The 22,032-nt window shown below is 36.8% G+C and overlaps 1 protein-coding gene across 1 annotated transcript in view; it reads right to left on the bottom strand.

Moving 5' to 3' along the window:
- TMEFF2 (transmembrane protein with EGF like and two follistatin like domains 2) overlaps nt 1-22,032 on the bottom strand; it is a 281,771-nt gene that overhangs the window by 86,470 nt on the left and 173,269 nt on the right. Inside the window, exon 5 of the mRNA XM_039353324.1 lies at nt 16,128-16,224. Coding sequence (XP_039209258.1) covers nt 16,128-16,224 — 97 coding nt within the window. The remainder of the gene's footprint in view (nt 1-16,127; nt 16,225-22,032) is intronic.

Here is a 22,032-nt window from a genome sequence, read left to right as displayed (position 1 = left end):
TGGTCCTGGCGATTTGAACTCATCTAGGCTGGACAGGTGCTCCCTAACCATTTTCTTGCCTATCTTAACTTGTGTTTCTGTTTTGTTTTTTATGGCACTATTTTTAATAGGTTGGTCTGTTTTTTCCCTTTGTGTAAAGACAGATGCAAAACACGAGTTAAATAGTTCTGCTTTCTCCCTGTTGTTTGTCACCTTCTTGCCACTTCCACCCACTAATGGACCAATCGTTTCCTTCACTTTTTTCTTGTTTTTTACATGTTGAAAGAAGCTTTTTTTGTTATTTTTGACTTTGGTCGCAAGCCTTAGTTCATTTTGAGCCTTGGCTTTCTTCACTTCATCTTTGCAGGCTCGGGCTATTTGCTGATATTCTGACTTAGTTATGTTCCCCTCTTTCCACTTTCTATACTTGTCCTTTTTATCTTTCAATTTGTCAGAGAGTTCTTTATGCAGCCATGCTAGTTTCTTTTGAGAGCTGTTGTTTTTCCTCTTTGTTGGTATTGTGCTAGACTGTGCTTTTATTATCTCATTTTTCAAAATTTCCCAAGCTTCTTGAGTTGTTTTCCCCTTGAGGATTCTCATCCATGGAATCCTTCCCAAGCCCTTCTCTAAGTTTATTGAAATTAGCTCTCTTGAAGTCCAAGACTCTAGTTTGACTGTGTTCTATTGGTTGTGCTTCTATAATGTTGAATTCTAATATTGCATGATCACTTCCTCCCAGGGTTCCTATGGCTTCAACACTGTCTATCATTTCATCTCTGTTAGTGAGAATTAGATCCAAGATGGCTAATCCCCTAGTTCCCTTCTCTACTTTTTGGGAGACAAAGTTGTCTGCTAGGTTTGCCAGGAACCTGTTTGATCTTCCACTTGGTGCGGAGTTTGTCTCCCAGTTGATGTCAGGGTAGTTAAAGTCCCCCATTACTATTGTGATGTGCTTCCTACATACCTTAGTTAGCTGACTGGCAAAAAGTTCATCTATTTCCTGGTTTGGTTGGGTGGTCTGTAGTATACACCTGGTTTGGTTGGGTGGTCTGTAGTATACACCTATGGCAATGTCATTTCCCCCCCCTTTTATATTGACCCAAATGCATTCAAGATAGTTTTTATCATTGTTGTACTCTATTTCTGTGGAGATGTAGTTATTTCTTATATAGAGAGCAACTCCACCTCCTCTTTTATTTGGTCTGTTTCTTTTAAATAATTTAAATCCCTCTAGCTGTGTGTTCCATGTGTGAGTTTCATCCCACCATGTTTCCGTAATGGCAACAATATCGTATCTGCCCTCATTAACCTGAATTTCTAGTTCACCCTGTTTGCTGTTCATACTCTGTAATAAAACTGACTGTAATAATTCAGGGACTATTTCTGGAATTATGGACCCTTGAAGGAGATCAGGTAGCTCTTGTGAAATCCTAATGCATACGGATTCGAATCCTTGCACACTTATAAGAGCTGGAGACAAACTATATCCTCCATGCGGAATAATAATGCCAGACATCCCAGAGTGACTCTGAGGGTTGTACATCTGAACATACGAACCAAAGAGCAGAGCGGGAATGAGATGTGTTTGCAGCATTAGGGACTGCATTTTGCCTTTCTGGAATTTTACTGCCAAATCAATTGATCTGGATCAAATTAAACTATTAATATTTCTAATATTAATTCTTCCAACCTCATGCATTTTTAGATGGCAAAATCACTTAGAACAGGGATGTCAAACTGCCGGCCTGTGGGATGGTTGCATCATACGGAGGCTGTGCCCACCTCAGCTCCGGCAATGCAAAAGAAGTTGTGATACGTCGCGACACATCACGTGATGAGTTTGACACCCGTGGCTTAGAAAATTAAGGTACATGCACAAATATAGCCTGATTTGTCTCTGGGACTGTATGACAGAACTTCCATCGTGGGTTTTTTCCTGCCATTGTAGATATGGTCTTCTTCCCAACAATTAAGTTTGGGATTTCATCTCAAAAGTCCATGAAGACCCACATAGGATTGCTCTGGTTGCTGGTGATGCTTAAACTCATAAACACTTGCATTCTTTCTAGTGTCATACTTCAATTTGGAATTCAAGTGAATTGGCTTGCATTCTGATTCCCATCAAAAGAAGTCAATCTCTCAGGGCTTCCGGTGGTGTAGCGCTGTGATGGTGGCTACTTTGTAGCCGTCCTCCTGAGACAGCTTTAAAACCGCTGAGAACAGCAGGCATCAGCTGTTCCGCGGTTTAAAACCTCCTTCCCGGGCCAAGGGAGGGAGGGGAGTTTCACCCTGAATAGTGGTAGAGCCTCTGAAATCCCCAAAGGAGTTTTCTTTTGGGGTGAAATGAGTGCTCCCACAGAGTTCAGGGTGTCTCCGCTTCTCAGGTGCCTTTGTCCCTTGTTGTTCGGGACAAAGCAAGACGCTTCTCCCACCTCCGCGCTTAAAGAGAACTGGTGAGTTATTTAAAAAGCGGACAGAGCTGATTAGAGGATTTTATTTTTTGATTTTAAGTTTGGATTTTAAGTTTAAAGAGTTACTTTCATTTTCTCTTTTTTCCTTTGTTGAGAGGGAAAGTAAAATGGCGATTTGAAGTTTTTATTTTTTAAGGAGACGGAACGGATTTTGTCTATTTAATTATTTCTTTTTTCTTTTCTTTTTCTATTTTTTTTATTATTATTATAATGATTTTTTTGAAGGAGTATTTGGGTTTTTGGAGTTAATCTCCCTCTCTTTTGTTTAATTCTTTTTTTTCTTCTTTTTTTTGTATTTTTTTAAGAAGGAGGAAAGAAGAAACAAATTTTTTTCTTTTAAGATGGCTTCAAAGCGCCAAGTAATTTCCACAGTTCCTAAGGTGGCTTCTTCTTCGGCGATATTATCAGCGCAACAATCTAAATCAACATTATTACCTTCTCTTGCACAGTCATTAACGGTAAAAGATTTGCAAGATGTAATGGGAAATGCTATATCTCAAATTAGGGGAGAAGTGAAAGAGATCTTAGTGGAGAATAACAGGATCTTGAGGCAAGATATAGTTTTGGCTTTAAAAGGACTTGCTTCTGTTGTTGAAAAGTTGGATTTTCGTGTTGAAGAAGTTGCAGATAAAGTGGGGGTGTTGGAGGAAAAATTTGAAGGCATGGGAAAAAAGATGGAAAATTCACGAGATGAGATTCTTATGTTTCAATATAGAGAGATGGGGTTCGCTTTAAGAATCAGAGGCTTGAGAGAAAATTTGCAAGGAGATCTGAGAGAGATGGTTGCAAATGACTTTGCTGTGATTTTGGATAGAGAAAAAGAGGAAATATTCAGAGAAATTGAAAAAATATTTAGAGTTAACTCTTGGGTTGCAAAGCAAAGAAATTTGCCAAGGGATGTGGTAATTTACTTTGGGAAAAGATCCCTGCGCAATGAAATTATACAAGCTTTTTACAATAAGAGGTTTCATATTGCTGCACAAGATGTTATAATTTTAAAGGAGATCCCATCTAAAATTTTAAGAAGAAGAAAGGAGTTTGCTTTTTTAGCAGATGAACTTAAAAAGAGGCAGATGCCGTTTAGATGGGATATTCCGATTGGAATAGTGGTGAGCTATGCGGGAATACGTCATAGACTTAATACTGTTTTTAAAGCAAAGGAGTTTTATACTTCGGTCCTGGGAGCACGCTCATCACCACCTATAATGTTTAAAGTTTCGGAAGAGAAGAAAATAGAACAGCAGTCTGAAGAAGCTGTATTGATGAAAGTTGGAAAATTACAGACTGAGAGGTCTCAACAAGTTGAGATGAAGGAGCAGAGAATGACTCGGGCAGTATACAAACGCAAGGAAAAGGAACAAGGAGGTTAAAGAAGTATTACAAGAATTTGTTTCTGAGTCTGTGGGAGAAGCAAGACCTAAGAGTTCTTTGGTGCAATCTTCAATGGCAGATCTTCAAGCAGCTTTCTCGAGGTTATTGGATAAGAGAGATGGGTAAAGAATGTAAAGATTGTTCCAAGGCTATTGACAGATTATAGCTCATTGCGGATGGAACTGGTTATTGGAAAAGAGGAGAGAAGATTATGGAGACTGAATGAAAACTTTAGATAAGAAGTGTATGCTTAGAAACTTAAGGAGCATTTAAAGGAATATTTTGTTTTAAATATGTATAAGGGGATTTCAATGGTATAAGTAACGCTTATATGTGTGTTGATTGTGATGATAAAGAAAGATGGATAAACTTTACATAATATAAGTATGATATTAGAAAATATTGTTTAGCTTTTTGAATAATTTATATTTAAATTTATACTTAAAGTTTATAATATTTTAATGGTGGACTAGATTCCAATTAATTTACTTTATATGAAATATGATATTTTGTAATGTTATTAAATTAGGGAGATGATTGGTTTATTAATTGTGAAAGAAACAGAAGTTGTGAATTATAGATAAAATAAATTATAATGGTAAATTGGTAGGATTGTAATGACAAAGAAATTATTTTAATGTTAATTTTTTTCTTCTTTTTCTCTTTTTGTTTTTCATACATAATGGAGTTAAAGTACTTAATAATTCGTTTATTGAATGTAATTATATTTGTTTGAGGTTTATTTGAGTTTAAAAGTTTTCCCTTTTAAGTTCTAGTTAATCCTGTATTCAGCTCTGGGAAGAAGGGGGGGGGGTTTGGGGAGGGTTGGGAGGGATTGGGGAAGGGGTTTTTTTATTGTAAAATTGTAAAAATTTATAATAATAATAATAACAAAGAAGTCAATCTCTCTTAGAATCTGGAATCCACATAAAGCACAAACCAACCAACTATTTAGATTTTGTTGTATTCCATATATTCAAGAAGATTGGGAAGAGAGTAAGGTCAACAAGTGTCCCAGCTATCCATTTTTTTTTTGTACTAAGATAATATATTAGCCCTTAGATATATGCCAGTTGCAGAGCACCATGAAGTTTGCTGCATACATAGCTAAAATTTTCTGACTACAGTGCAAGTAGGTAATATAATGACTGCAACCACTGTTCAACATCCAATAACCTGTACTTATATAGTATAGGAGATCCTTCAAACTATCTTGTAATGCTATTATCCCAAATTATGGCACTGCATCATCATGTTTAGATGCTCTAGCTCAGGGATCCCCAACCCCGGTCCATGGACCAGTACCAGGTTGCGGCATGCCAGCAACCGGTCCGCACAAACAAGGAAAGCCCCATCCACAGGATGCAGGCAGCACACAAAACCACGCCCCTTCTGGTCCACAGAAAAACCTCTCTCCACATAACCAGTCCCTGATGCCCAAAAGGTTGGGGACCTCTGCTCTAGCTAAGAAGATCAGCTATATGACTTTTTACTGATCTAATTGCCATAGGAAAAAAGGAAGCTGGAAAAAAATATATCAAGTTTTTTTTTTTTTGTATCTTCCCATTGCTCAATTTTGGATATTTTTAACCATAATAAAGATATTGATTACTTGAGCAACATTGATTTTAGGGGTAGTTGTTGCTGACAGCTATATGATTTGTACACATTTCTGTGCTCAGAAAATGGACATTATTTGCATGAGAATTCAGTTTGAGTGTATTGATGTGAGGTTTCGTTTGCTGAATCGGCATACCACAAAATCTGCATATAATGTATACCTGCAATTAGAAAAGAAATATAAAGCTGAAATAAATCCTGTTGGTAACTTTCTTTGACAAACAATTCCCCTAGACAGCTTGGTTGTGGTTGGGTTTTGTTCCTTTTAGATGGAGTGACTTGCATAGTCTTATATACGTTTACTTAGGAGTAACCTCACTGAATTCGCAAAATTTTCCTAGATGAGTGAGTTATTCCTTCAGGGTGAGTGAACTAACCTTAGAGACTCAGCAGCTCCATACATAAGTATGGACATGAAGTCACTTCCATGAAAATAAAATGAGCATCATTAGCAGTTATGCCCCTAGGAATTTATTCAATAATTTCTTTCGCCCACTTATTTTATGCCCATACTGTATTTCCCATTACCATTCATGAATCTTTTTTTCTTTACTGGTTATTATAAAACAGGAGTGAGCAATCTGCAGCCTTAGAACTGCATGTGGTCATCAGATTAATTTGAAATGGGCTGTGCAAAAATCAGTTCCTTCCCTCATCTTGCTACATGGGGGGATAGAAGGCATGGGGGGGGGAGGGGAAGTGAATTGGGCAATACCAGTCACATTTGTTCTGGCTCTTCACATTGCTCCATTCTCCACTTGACTATATAAGCTTTCAATTTCAATATCTCAGAAGAAACAAGCGCTTCAGGTACACTGCTATCTTGCTATCAAACATCAGTGGCTTCTATTACTGTTGGGAGATAAAACACTTACAAGAGCCCTGGTGGTGTAGTGGTTAGAGTGCAGTACTGCAGGCTACTTCTGCTGTTTGATTCTCACTGTCTCAAGGTTGACTCAGCCTTCCATCTTTCCAGGATCGGTAAAATGAGGACCCAGATTGTTGGGGGCAATATGCTGACTCTGTTAACTGCTTAGAGAGGGCTGTAAAGCACTATGAAGTGGCATATAAGTCTAAATGCTATTGCTACTGCTACATACCTACTTAAATGAAACAGACAACATGAAGCTACCTATGGTAGTTTTCACATCCTCTCCACTATTTAATCATGTTTTGTCACCTCTTGACTTCTATATCACACTCAATATGAAACTGCCCTAGATGCAGTGTAATGCTATAAAGTCCAACATGGCTTGGAACCTGGATATCTATAACATCACCTGCTCTAAATATAATATGTTCATCTAATGAATGAGGTGTGATGGGAGAGATGCTGAATCAGATGCTAAATATAGCACTTAGATCACTCCTTCATGTTTTACAAAGGTCCACTTGGTAACTTCTTGGAGAAGCATGTTCCATCAACACTTTAGATCAGACTTCTATGAATTTGGGTACTTCCAATATATGGTAATACGGTCCCAGAATTGCCAGTGCTGGTTAATGATTACAGGGGGGAAAAAACACATACTTATTTCCCACCCGTATGCTTTTTCTACAACTCCCTCCAGATTGCAAAGCAGGGCGATGAGATAAATAGCATGTACTGATCTTTTGGCTCATATATTTATTTTTTGGCTTTTTAATATCTTTGCTTTTATTGGCACTCTTTGCAAAATTATCTAATTTTCTGATGCTTCACTCAAAACATTTTTTAAAAAATATAAATTTATGTGTTATCAATAATTAGACATACTAAGTTTTGAAGTGGGTTATGAGTTTTTGATAATCCTATAAAATAGATGTGTGTCCATCTAAGCCAGTGTTTCTCAACCTTGACAATTTTAAGGCATGTGGACTTCAACTCCCAGAATTCCACAGCCAGCATTGCTGGCTGTGGAATTCTGGGAGTTGAAGTCCACATGCCTTAAAATTGTCAAGGTTGAGAAACACTGATCTAAGGCAACATATTCATCCATTGTCTTACCACTTCCTTTAAAGGAAAACAATGTACAGTATTTATAATTATTACTATAATTATAACCAAAGAGCCTTTTATTATAAAACAGAATTAATCAGAAAGATTATTGACTTGCAGGGCAATCCTTTAGGCTTTCAGATGTGACTTTCTGAAGGAGCCATGTATTGACTGACATGCACTGAAATGATGGCTTGCCTTCAGAGGTTGTGGGTGCTCCATCATTGGAGGCTTTTAAGAAGAGACTGAACAGCCACTTGTCTGGAATGGTGTAGGACTGTGGGTGGGCACGTGCACTATCGCCCCAGTCCCAGGCCTTCAGCTGGGTTTTATAAAACCTTTTCGCTTTAGGCCTCCGCCACCATGTGCATTCAATCAATCAATCAATTTCAACTTCTTGCGGGGGAAAAAAAAGATCTCACAAAGTTGGAATTGATTGACTGAACTTTTTAGTCCCACCCAGACTGCTGTTACTACCGCAGCCACGCCCACCCAACGGGCCACACCCACCCAACGGGCCACACCCACCCAACGGGCCACACCCACCCAATGGGCCACGCCCATCCAGCACCAGATGGTACATAAGTGTGTTTTGGGTTGCAGTTTGGGCACTTGGTCTCTAAAAGGTTCGCCATCACTGGTGTAAGGTCTCTTGCTTGAGCAGGGGGCTGGACTAGATCTCTTCCAACTCTTCATTCTGTTATTCTGATATTAAGCAATTTTGTAAGATGAAAGGACACTCTCTTTGATATAGTTCTATTTATATCCATTGTAGGAGCTCTGAGATGATTTTAAAAATACATATTTTTAGGTTTGGAACAGTGGGGAGGGCTACCTCTGGAACATTGCTCAGAACATTAGTGCTTCTTTTTCCCTTTGATTTTTTTCAGTGGGTGTTACAATGAATCACACCCTGTCATTCCAAGTCAATTGTTTTCTTAGCTCAGAAATCAGCCCCAAAGCCAGTAACATTGAATGTCTGATTTACCAGTAGATTGCAGTCTAGTGCTTAATAAATGGGCACAGCCACTGGCCTGCTTTCAAATATTCATGAAGCCTATACAGGTTGAAAATGCATTAAATGTGGGAATAATGCCAATATATGATCCTCTTACAGACAAGAAGCTTTCACAGATTAAAACAAGTGAGACGTTAAAGACTTTAAATGGAGGACTCTTCATTTTCAAGAAAGTGAAGGATGTTCACTAATGGATGCCAAGCTATGTGTAATAGATACACATTTCCCAAAACAAAATGTGCTAACAAGAAGGGGCAGAAATGGAAGGGCATGGGCTTCCATACAGCCTGGGTCCAATGCACAACATCTTGGAGGATGATGTGGGGATGACTGATGAGTTATGATATTTCAGGCTTGCCCATTAGTGAATGGATCATTCAGGGCCAAGTTGATGGACCCATACTGCCATCATAATGTTTTTCTCATCACTCGTACATGTACTTAATTATAATGGTATGTGGGGATGATCTTGAGAGATGGGAGGAAGGGATGTGCCTAGGGAACAATTGTGTTACAGGGCAACTGCAAGACATAGCCTGCATAGTGGTGCAGCTGCACAACAGGCACAGAAAGAAACACAGAAACCCTAACTTATCAGGCTGTAAAAAGAGACAGAGGGGTATTTGTACTTTCAGACTTGCATTCAGTAGAATTAGCTCATCTGGTTATATTTCCTCTCTGGTGTAGGTGGGAAGGCAGAGATCAATCTCCTATCTGGCCCAAAGACCTTTCTTCTGAACATATGCTTTTGTGATTTGTATCAAATTAAAATTATGAAGACTATTTAAAATAGTGGAAGAGAAAATAACTGTGTGGGTAACATAGCCTCTCTTGGCCTCCTAAACCATTTCCAACCTTTGGTGAAGCACAGGATGCTATCCCAACACTTGTAATGAAGTTACGATTCAAGTACTCATGGCCTCATAAGGTTCTTTGGGATGACTGTCAAGGCACAGAGGGAACGACCTTCTACTATATATTTTTTTTTCTTGGCAAATGTTTTCTTTACTAATTGGTAATGGAATTGCAGGCAGTAGCCTATCATTGCCAACCTGCCAACGCTGAAAATTGAGCCTGCGGTCTTCTATATTCATTGCATAGGACTCACCTAAAGTTGCTTACAGCTTGATGAATGAAAGTTTGCTTTGCAATTGTTCCATTAGTATTTCTCTTAAGATCTAAGGCTAGAAAACAAACAATCTATATAGATTTATTCTTAGGGAGCTGATTGATTGGTTGATTGACTGATTCTTAGGAAGTTTTTAACAGTCCAAACTAAGTATTACTAATACAGTTGTGTTGAAATAGGACTAGGTAGACTTGGTTTTACCGTAAATGCCGGCGTATAAGACGACTTCCGCGAACGCTGAAATCGGCGCCAAAGACGGGGGTCGTCTTATACGCCGAGTTGTCTTATACGCCGGAAATACTGGTAGTTTCTGGCGTATAAGACGATGTTCTAGGAATGCGGCCCGGCTATAAAGGCGGGGGTCTTATACGCCGGGTCGCCTTGTACGCCAGCATTTACGGTAACTCCATCTTTAGCCCAAGAAGTTCACTGAGTAATTTGGGGCCAATCCTTCTTCCTCAAGCTGGTTTACCTTACATGATTTTTGTTGTGGAGAAAGAATAGAGGAGGAAGCTATGAAGTTCCTCCTGGAGGAATTGCTGAATTTAAATCTAGCAAATAAAAAAAAAAGGTACATATATACACGTACCGATTACACTATTTTTTGAGAGAACTGATATTGTGCAAAAATGAAATAAGAAACTGTAAGCTAAGGAAAGGAATGAGATAATGAATTGTTTCTTCTGTTTCATCTATACTACACTTCCTACATTGCCTTTTGTTTTTTTTTTAAATAATGACATTCCTTTTTGTCCTAATCTTGTCAGTTTCCTTCAACCATGACTTCCTCTGTCTTTTCCTTTCTTTTGACCCATTCACTCTTTCTTCATGTATTTGTTTGGCTATTCAGCCCTCATTCATTCTTTCTATACAACCAAACTCCCTCACAATATATTTCTTTCATAGTAGTCACTTGTTTTGTATTCAACCCACACACCACACACTTCTTCCCAGTGCATTCAACTTACTTTTATGTTTCTCCTGGGATACCCAGCACTCACTTCTATATAACAAAGTGCGCAAAAGCACACTCTGATATACAGCCATTTTTGCTTTTTTTTTTTTTTTTAGAAACATTCATTTCTTACAACTTCCCATGTTCCGTACATTTCTATGAGTCTCACCTCTGAAAATTTCCCCACCGATTTTCCCATGCTTTGTAAACATTCTACTAAAGTAGAGAAATTCATCCACTTGGCCTAGGGTTGTTTTTTTTTTTCCATTTATGTAATTTGAAATTGTTCACTCTATTTTTGATGTTAAACACAAGTACCTTTGTCTTTGGTAAATTCATTTTCAGATCTGTACTTCTCATTGCATCATAAAATATAATTTGATAGAACTCATTCTGGGTTTCAACCAACAACATGACATGATCTGCACATAAAACTATATTCAAGCAGCAGTCCTTTAATGTCATCACGTGATTCCTTCTATATTTAATCATAAATATAGTAAATTACCAAGAGGACATTATACATTCTTATCTCACTCCCTGTTCATTCCTGAGCCATTCAGTAAACATTCTATTTATTTTCACATCTGCTCCATTTCCATCATATATCATTCTTATCATATTCAGCAACAAAACTCCAATTCCAGGTTTGGGCAAAAATCATGGAATTCAACCCAATTCCATTTATCATATTTTTTCTATAAAGCAAGAAATATACAGTACACTGTCTCATATTCAAACATTTCTTAATGATATACAGAAGAGCAAAGATTTGGTCTTTTTATCCTCTGCATTGGCACTTTCCAAATTTTGCTTATTTTTACTCAGTGTTCTGCATAATAGCTTAATTGTGTAAATAATGTAAATTGACCTAAGAAAGCAAAAAACTAATCTTACTATAGTGTTGGTGTTCACAATTGTTTTTTTTTTCTTTTTATCCTTGGTTAGAGAAACAGTTTTTTGTGGAAGGGAACAAATTTTCCAACTGTTGGCTATAGAACCTTCATACACATATTAAACAAGTCACACAGACATTCTGTAAACAAATCTCATTCATAGTTTAACTGTTCTTTGGTTAGACCAGTGTTTCCAACCTTGGCAGCTTTAAGATTAGTGGACTTCAACTCCCAGAATTCCCTAGCTAGCAAAGCTACCACCCATCTTAAAGCTGCCATGATTGAGAAACATTGGGTTAGATAAGGAGTGTTAAACTGCTGGGCCGCGGGCCAATTTCATCATACTGAAGCTGCGCCCACCCATTACCAGCAATGCAAAAAGAGTTGTGATACGTCGCGACACGTCACGTCACGTGGCGAGTTTGACACTCGTGGGTTAAATTATCCATATCTGCAGCCTCCCCATTTTGCAACATTCTCAAAGTGTCTATGACTTCCTTTTCATAAATGTTTTTCTTGGACTGTAACATAACATTCATTTTGATTCTATTCTTCAACATAACTCTATTGTTCTCATCACAATCTTTAAAACATTTTTTTCAGCATTCCCTCACTACAGTTTCATACCAAACAATTTTATTTATTTTATTTTTAACTCTATTCACTTTGCTGCAGGCTTCTTCACACATTTCCAAAACATTTTTTAAAACTCCATCAAATTCATTCTGTACTGTGTTTGCCTCTTCTAATTTTTTCCTCTCATCTAAGATCTCTTTTAATTCAATATTAAAAAGAAACAACTTTCATACCTTCCATTAGCATACTTCCACATACTTGTGTGGGCACTCTAACTAATTTTTTTTCATTCTGTTCGAAGCAGTTTTTACAACTTTTTGTCTTATGTTCACTCTCTCAATTAATTCTGTTCAGCCATTAATCTATCTTGTAATACGGCTATGTAAAGAAATTGTGCTTTTATCTCATTGAGTTCTTCTTTTATTCTAATTTCTTTTGCTTGTTTCCTTTTTTTCCATATCTATTTTTCCCCAAAATTCACTCTTGGATATGTGTGTGTGTGTGTGTGTGTGTATTTCTGTTACACATTTAGAACCTCTCGTCTCCCGTGTAAACTTTACTAATTCTCTAAATATTTTTTCATCGAAGATCAAATCAACCAAGCTTTGAAATATACAGTAGTTCCTCTGCCATTATTGATGATTAAATAGATTTATTGTATGCTTATACCACATATTTAAAACAGACTTTTGGAAACAGTAACAATCATCATTCTTTGTCATTTGTGGGTTTCCAAACGATCCAGTTGCTTTTCCTATACTTCCTTGTCATCTATTCAAGTCAGCAGAATAAATTTTCATTCAAAACTCATTTTGGGTTGAAAGTAGGATCGATAGTTCACTTGTACACACACAATTATCTATATGACAGCAATTAATACTTTCTGGCATACATTTTAACCTTTTGATTCATCATTCATAATTAAACCTACATACTCTTATCCCTGCATGTATTTATCAATTCTACTCCATAAGATCAGGAAACCTTCCTTTGGAACTATTGCATCCTAATCTTCCTCTTAATTTTACAGATGACATATTTACTTTTCTTCCTTTTAATTAATTCATACTGAATGCTATTTATTAGTGGTGTCTACAGTAGAAGAGTCAAAGAAATCAAGAATAGTGGTCAAGGCATTATAATTGACGCTCTACCCCTTTGTATATATGTACAACATCAATACATGTATGTATAGAAGGTACAAGGTTTCAACTGCACTGCTACAATAAGCATCTTGAATCCATTAATTCTGTTTATATTCCAAGTCACAATTTTCCTCATATCATATGCATTAGATGATGATGGCCCCATAGATGTTAACCTCTGCTGCCCATAATGGCTTTGGTCAATCATGTTTTTTCACAGAATTCTTTTGATTAAGAGAGAAAAAAGCAAAGATTGGGTAACCAAGCCTTAGTTATAACCATGCCATATGCAATACATCCTGCTAACAGTAAAAAAAAAAAAAAAAAAAAAGTAGCTAATTTTGGCCACATTTTAATCAGTATACCACAAGCACAATCAAAGTCCAATTTTGCCCCAATCATGCTTATGTTATCTTATGCAAGGTAGGATTTATGCAAGGTAGAGATTATTCTGCAAACTAAGATATTATCTACATTTGACTAATTCACCATCAGTATATTACCTATAGCAGGCAAAGGGATGCTAGCTTGCAGGATAGTCTCTAAATTAGAGACTGTACCTTGAATGCACAGGATGCAACCCATACACTGCATGAAAGATTGAGTGAATGAATGGAAGAAAATATTTCGATTTAATGTGGTAGAGCTCCTTAGACATATATTTATATTCATGTGAATCTCAAAAATATTTAGTTGTGAGGTCTTTCGGCAATATTGTTAGGCCATATGTGGCTCAGGATCTATCCATATAATAGATTATCAGGCTTCAACCATGGACCCTTTTTTTTGAGTTATGGCACGGGAATATATGGAATGACAATAATTCAGATTTTCAGATAAACCCATTAAAGCTGCTAGTTTGCAAAAGATTTATAGTCTACCTCTAGCCATAGATAACAATGTCTTTGCAATCTGAGCACCTCTGAGCCTTCTACTTCAAGAGTAATATTGTCACTGTTAGTAAAAGATGTTTCACTGCTCGTGCCATAATGCATAGAAGCTGGATGGAAGCCCCCCAAATACTCAACAGACTTTAAAAAAAAGATAAGAAACCACTTAACTCCCTCCAAACCCTGGAAAAAAATGCAAAATCTAGCCCCATCTACAGTGAAACCCTGGCCTGTCTGCATTGCTGCCTCCACCACTGAGTTGTCCCTTTGCTCCCTTAATACTTACTATTAAATATATCCCAGTTTAAGAGATTACATGAAGGGAAGGATGTCTTGTGGAACTCCAAGCTGTGAAATATATTTAAAGCACAGCTGACATATAGATTTGATTACAGGTATTTTCTCCTTGTTTCCAAAGGTGGTGCTAGGCTGGGCTGAGAATCAGTGACTAGCCACAATCAGCTGGTTAGATTCTATCAGAAATTTTTTAAATTGAACATGTTCTTTAGTGGGGAAACTAGGACATTTTTCTGCTGTCTAATATATTGAATATCAGGTTTGTTATATTTAATTTAATTTAATAGATTTAATTCTCATCTGTCCCCTGCCTCACTGTTTCTGAGTATCTGATGTTTTCATTGTTTTATTTAACTCAAGTAAATATTTCCTTTAATTAAATATTTTTCATTTTGGAATATCTTGGAGATATACTGAGTCAAAAATGGTACATTTCTTTGACAGACTTTTAATTAGTCTTGGCAGAAGAGTAATTAATAACAGTGAACCTTTCTGAGTTTGGCTGGCAGAGACTATGAATGTAAGATAGAAAAATACTCAGTTGAAAAGCCTGAACATAAGGCTTGTATTACCTATGACTCATTTGAGGCTGGATAATTCTACTGCTTCTGCTGTCTGTCCATGATTAAGAAAAAAAAAAGGACTGTCATCAAGCATCAGGCAGGTCACAAAACACCTTTTTTTTATTTGTGTGCCTCCCCAATGGAAAGAAACCCAAAGAATGAGTGCAATATGATTTGATAAAGAGATTTGATACACTTGAGAACCAGGCATTGTTCAAAAGCAATCTGAGGGCTCCCTAACATAGAAGTGTTGTACAACACGGTGGTAAAGCATATGCTTGACATGCAGAAGATCACAGGTAGAATTCCTTGTACACCCAAGTAAGGATGAATCTCAATGGTTTCCTTGGACAGTCCATATAGAAATGATTAGCTGGCAGTGGCATCCACAGGGGATGATAATGATAACAGCATGCATGTTGTCACTTAAAACTCATAGAGAAAATAAATCTATGTGGTTGCTAGGGGTCAAAAAAATTGTTGGCAAATAATCAATGGTATAATTAATATTCTAATTCTAACTATATGTGTTTGTGTGTGTATATATAAATTGTATTTCACCTTATGGAAGAGGCTAGTATCAAATCCTAGTGCTTCCCCCCCCTTGTTAATATTATTTTTAAGATAAATTTCTACAGCAGCATTTCTTCCATTTTAAAATATTCTCTGTCTTTCTGCCTGCCTGCCTGCCCCTCTCTCTCTTTCTATCTATCTATCCATCCATCTATCTTAATTTGTTTGAAATTATATTTTTGTTTGAAATGGTATAGGAAGGGTCCCCAACCCCTGGTCTGTGGACCAGGATGCCAGCAACATGCCAGCAATCAGTCCATACAAACAAGCAAAGCCCTCTGATCTGTGGAAAAACCTCTCTCCACGGAAATCGGTCCCTGGTGTCTAAAAGGTTGGGGACCTCTGTGGTATAAGATTTCCTGCCTGAGCAGGGGTTGGACTAAAAGACCTCCAAGGTCCCTTCCAACTCTGCTATCCTGTTCTCTTCTGTTCTGCTCTGCTCTACTCTATTCTCTCCTCTCTTTAAATTTAGAATCTGCCCAACTTCAAGCAATGTTGAGTCATACATGCATACTTATAAGTCCAATATCTCATTGGTCTTAATACAGCAGAAAAAGCACATTTTGTTCCCCTAAATAGTCTTTTGGGAGTGATCTGCTATGAAAATCACATTCAAAGAAATCATATTTTTCCAAATCAAATAAATATGTAAATATGTTTCTGTACCAAACATCCTCTGCATCTTCATCGCACTCTGCCCCAAACTGACAAATGTCACAGGTGGATGTTTCCTTTTGAATGGTTTCTCCCGAACCTTCACTGCCTGTGAGAGAAAGACAGAAGTCAAGAAAAAATGTTCATGCCTTTCAAAGGGCACAAAATCATCATTAATATCCATCTTTGGGGATACCAAAAGTTTTACAAACACAAATGACAATAGCCATTTCCATGTCCAACTGCAACCTCTGACTGTGGAATGGAGTATGCTGGGCAGAGATCCAGATTTGAAAGACAAAATACATTTGGAATTAATGTTGTTTTTCCTGCAGAATCTATAAACAAGTGTAGGAAAAGACTGATAGGTGCTACGTGTTTGGCCATGCAAGGTGTGAATCAGTTTGACCTTTAGATTCAGATCTCTGCCTAATCTACTTATATCTCTAGATACTGGTTTTTAATGTAGTGTTTGGGTTACACTAATTCAGGCACCTCTGTATGCAGCTGGGAGTTCTGGCATTCAACAGTTACCAATGTAGAGGAGATAACTTGAAGAACAGAACATCAGGTTAGCCTTGAAAAGAAGATGGAGAGGAGGAATGAGAAGGAACTCAGAATACTCTGCCTTGATTCTTTTGAGTATAAAAGAGAGAAAGAGAAGCTTTCAAGATTGGTTATTATACCCTGCAACAAAAGAGTTCCAGTAAACTCCTGGAGTCTGTTTCCTAACCTGGCACATCTCACAGGGCTGACCCAACCCACTGAGCAGTGATGGCGAACCTTTTAGAGACTGAGTGCCCCAAAACTGCCCCTGCCCACCTGCCCACAGGGCTACCAACCGCCTCCACAGATTGCCCAGGCAACCCAGCACTGCCATGGCAGACATGCCCTCCGCCTACACCCTGCAGCATCATCTGTGTGCAACGGGGCACAAGTCAGTGTCTTGTCCCTGCTACCCGGCTGCCATGTCCTTGGCTGCTTAGGGGCAATTCTCCTCCGGGGGGGGCTGCTGGTGAGGGGTGTGTGGGAGGAGGTGGGGCTGGGGTGATGGCGCGTATGCCCACAGAGAGGGCTCTGAGTGCCGCCTCTGGCACGCGTGCCATAGGTTCGCCACCACTGCCATAGAGAAATGCTACATGTAGAAGCAGAGGAGATTGAACATTTGGTGGATGATGATGGAATCCCCTGGTGCCCGTTCAACACATTCCATCAAGATACTGGTAAGCTTTGTGTTTTATACTTAATGGAAGCTAATCTGGATCTCTTACTGATGCAAAAGGATGAGGATGCTGGTGAGCCACTTGGAGACATTTGGACTAGACCAGTACAGAGATATCAATGATACATAAAAATAAAATAAAGCACACAACATGGTGCTGCATGTGGGTTTTCCCTGGCTCATAGACATACTCCTACTTATCTCTCTAGATGGTGGTTTTTAATGTAGTATCAATCCTGAGTCTTAAGGTGATGCTCACCTTCTCTCTTTTTAAATTTTTTTTTTTATTGAATAACAAAAAAAGAAAAAAAAAGATTAAAAACATTGAACATGGTAAATCAGATTTGACAAACATCACAGTTCATATTCACAATTAATTACTAATAAAAAATCTATACAATAACATCACTCTTATCTCAATCTTAACTTATCTCATTACAATGACTTCCATATTTTTTCCCCCACCACCTATAGAATTTGTTCCAAATTTGGTAAAAGTCCATTTCATCCTGATTTTTAAGTCTTTTAGTTAACCTATCTAATTCTGCGCAGTGCATAATTTTATGAATTAAGATTTCCTCACTAGGTATAGCCGTAGCTTTCCAATTTTGAGCGAAAACAATTCTTGCTGCTGTAACCACATGAGTGAATAAATACATATTTTCTTTACTAACATTTTCTTCAAGAATTCCTAACAACAATGTCTCAGGCTTATACTGAATGTTTTGCATACTCATTTCTGTTACCCATTCCCAAACCATACGCCAATATCCTGTGCTTCCTTACATGACCACCAAACGTGAAAAAAAGTGCCCCTTTCTTTTTTGCATTTCCAACATAAAGATGAGTATCCTTTGTACATTTTGGTTAATCTTGTTGGAGGGAGATGCCATCTGTAAATCATCTTATATGAATTTTCTTTATATGATGACGCCAATGTAATTTTAATATTTCGCATCCATACCTGCTGCCATTGATCCAAATTAATGTTGTGTCCTATATCTATCGCCCATGTCACCATTGTTTCTTTAACCTGTTCTTCAAATAGCCTGTACTCCAATAGGTGTTTATAAATATTCTTTATTTGTTTTTTTTTTGGACCAAGCAGAATTTTATCTAGCCCCGTATCTTATCTATAAATACCCCATTCATGTTTATCCTCACCTTCTTCTCTTTGGTGGCTATTTTTCTCTTTCAACAATTTTAGATAAAAGAAAGGAGAAGAAATGGCTCTTAAGTCAGATGCTGTATTTGTTTCTAAAATTAGAGGAAAACCCATGGGATGTTTGCAAGATGTTCATGTATTATTTATGATAAAGTTATATTGCATTGTTTAATTTTTGAGGTATACTTCATTTTAGTTTGCTCACAAATGCTGCCCAGAACTGGCCAGATGGAGATAGTTTATAAATGATGTGATGTAAAACAAACAAAGAGGTCCTTTGAGGTTTAGCTAAACTGTGACATTATTTATCAGCAGGGTAACAGTTCCAATAGAGTTGAACCAGATCCCTAAAGAAGGGCCCATTGACAATGCTAATATCTGAAGACACCTTTATAGTGTATTTGATGCTCTCACTTCTGATTTTAACATTTGATTTTTTTTCAAGTTGTTAATGTTTAAAATATTTTTAAAATATACTTAATTTTAAATATTTTTAAAAAATATTTTCATTACCTGCCCACACCTTGGCTTCCAAATATGTATCTGGAACTCAGCGTTCTTTTCTAATTAACCTGTACATTTGATCTGGCTTAACTTTAATCAACAGTCTGTCTTCTCTGAAATTGGCATGTTGTGTACTGTGAGAATAAGGATGTGATTTGGTGTTTTAGTCTCAAATCTCATTCTGCATACTACTCTGTCTCCTGGCAACAATTTTGTTTTTGAATCTAAATCATTTGTCCTTCTATACTGAATTTTGGGTTCAAAAGAGATTTTTGCAGTTTGGAGCCCAATAACCGCCTCTGGCTTCTTGGAAAACCCACTTTTCTTTTGGCCTCACCAGTTCAACTAAGAAACAGCCACAGCCACCACAGAAGCCATTTTGTCAAAGCAGCCACAACTTTGTTTCCAAAGTCCAAATGTTCCATCAGCCTCCCAAAGCTGGGTGATTCTTGGAACACAACCAAATAATGTTGAGCTTCAATTGCTAATAGTTGCTATGAGCTCAGTAGGGACTGCAGCGAGACTGCAAAATAATTTTGGAACCTTTCTTTCTTTGCATTGCTTCTCTTCTTTTATCAAAAGAAATATCTGTATCCACATACGAATTTCAGCTATACAAAAAGAAAAGACACAGTTCTCTTTATGATATTATTAGATCAGAAGCATTTTGTGATTTATTCACTTTCATCTTTAAAATTATGAAAACAGAAATGGATTATAATCCCATGCACCTGGTTCATATTCATAATTACCAAACTGGACCATGATATACAAACAATGTAACAGTAAAACAATTCTAATCAACATCCTTAAAAGAGGGTCCCCAAAAGACAATTACTTAAAAGCCATTCCCACTTTGATCTGGAAGAGGAATGCCTTGTTTTTTTTTTTATTAAAAGTTTTAAAAAATTTATTACAATATAAACCCCCCCATCCCTCCCCCCCTCCCCCACTTCCCAGAGCTGATTACAGGGTAACAAATAAACAAACATAATCTAACTAACATAAACCAACTATACTATCAATCAAAACCATAACACACTTTAACTCCTTCTCAAAACAAATATTAACAAATTAAAACAATAATAATAATATAATTAAAACTATTAATAATTATCTAAAATCTACTCAAAAGCAAGGTAATACTTTTCAGTTTCATATTTCTTTTGAACATAATCAATCCACCTTCTCCAAACCATAATGTATCTTTCTTGTGAATGGTCCTTCAAATAGGCGGAGATTTTCGCCATTTCTGCTAAATTAGACACCTGAAGTATCCATTCTTCCAAAGTAGGCAGTGAGTTTTTCTTACAATATTGCCCCACCAATAATCTTGCAACTGTTATAAGATTCAACATCAAATTGATTTCTTTAACATCAAAATCTACAATAATACCCAACAAAAATAATTGCGGAGTAAACTTTATCTTTTTCTTAAAAATCTTTTGAATATTCCACCAAATCTTAATCCAAAAGGCTTTAATATCTCTACAGGTCCACCAGATATGAAAATAAGTTGCATCTAAATTTCCACATCTCCAACATTTGGGCTGTAAATTTGGATACATGCGAGACAACTTTTGGAGATCCAAATGCCATCTATAAAACATTTTATAAAAATTTTCTCTTAAATTTTGCGCTTGAGTAAATTTTACATTTCTAACCCAAATTGTCTCCCATGTATCCAATAAAATCGGATCTTGAATATTTTGAGCCCATTTAACCATACAATCTTTAACTAACTCCGTTTCAGAGTCCAGTTCTATTAAGGCACTATACATTCTTTTTATATGAGCTCGACTTTGATCTTTAATCTGTTTAACCAAATTCACATCCTCTAAAGTGATACCAACCTTTTGATCTATACTTCACCTCACTAACAACTGATTATAATAAAACCAAGAAATATTTTCTTGTTTCAACTTGGTTAAGGGCTTTAATTGCCAATGCTGCCCAACCAAACTAAGTAATTCCTTGTAAGAAATCTTATCCAAATTTACTCCCCTAGATATTCCTTCTATCACGTGTCCAGGAATCCCCCAAATTGGGATTTTATAATTTAACCTATAATAATATTTCTTCCAGACACGCAACAAGGCATTTCTCAAAATATGGGTTTTAAAAACCTGATCAACTTTTTTATCATAAATTAAATACGTGTGCCATCCATATAACAAATCCCATCCCTCAAGAGAAAGAATGTTTTTATTTGTTAAGTTGAGCCAATCACTAATCAGCGTTAAAGCCACCGCATCATAATACAATTTTAAATTAGGCGCCTTTAGTCCTCCTCTTTCCCGTGTATCCTGCATAATTTTGAATTTAACTCTTGGCTTTTTCCCTGCCCAAATAAATTTGTTAATCCCCTTCTGCCATTCCTCCAAATTAGCATCTTTTTTCAAAATAGGTATCATCTGAAATAAAAAAAGAAACTTTGGAAGTATATTCATTTTAACTGCCGAAATTCTCCCCAACAAAGATAATTGTAATTTTTTCCAATCTTTTAAGTCCTTTTGCACTTTTGCCCATAATGTATCATAATTATTTTTTATACAATTTAACATTAGAAGCTGTTATATATACTCCTAAATATTTAACCTTTCTCACTATTTCAAAACCTGTGAATTTAACCATAATATCCTTTTCCTTCATAGACATATTTTTCACTAATATTTTAGTCTTATTATTATTTATCTTAAAACCAGAAACCTTCCCATACTGAATTAAAAGTTCAACCAAATCCCTAACCGAATCTGTCGGCTGAGATAATGTCACAACCAAATCATCAGCAAAGGCTCTCAACCTATAATCATTCTTATTTATTTTTATTCCCTTTATACGAGGTGACTCCCAAATTTTAATAAGTAAAATTTCCATTGTTAAAACAAATAACAATGGTGATAAAGGACATCCCTGTCTTGTACCCTTTTCAATTTTAAATGCTTCTGTTAATCCCCCATTAACTATGATTTGTGCAGATTGTTGTTGACATATAGCCTTAAGGGGAGATAAAAATTTATCCCCAA

This window comes from Crotalus tigris, unplaced genomic scaffold (assembly GCF_016545835.1).
Source record: "Crotalus tigris isolate CLP2741 ecotype Arizona unplaced genomic scaffold, ASM1654583v1 scf7180000018515.689212, whole genome shotgun sequence".
NCBI classification, from domain to species: domain Eukaryota; kingdom Metazoa; phylum Chordata; class Lepidosauria; order Squamata; family Viperidae; genus Crotalus; species Crotalus tigris.
The sequence above is the reverse complement of the archived record's forward strand: the minus strand, read 5'-3'. Positions and strand labels throughout refer to the sequence as shown.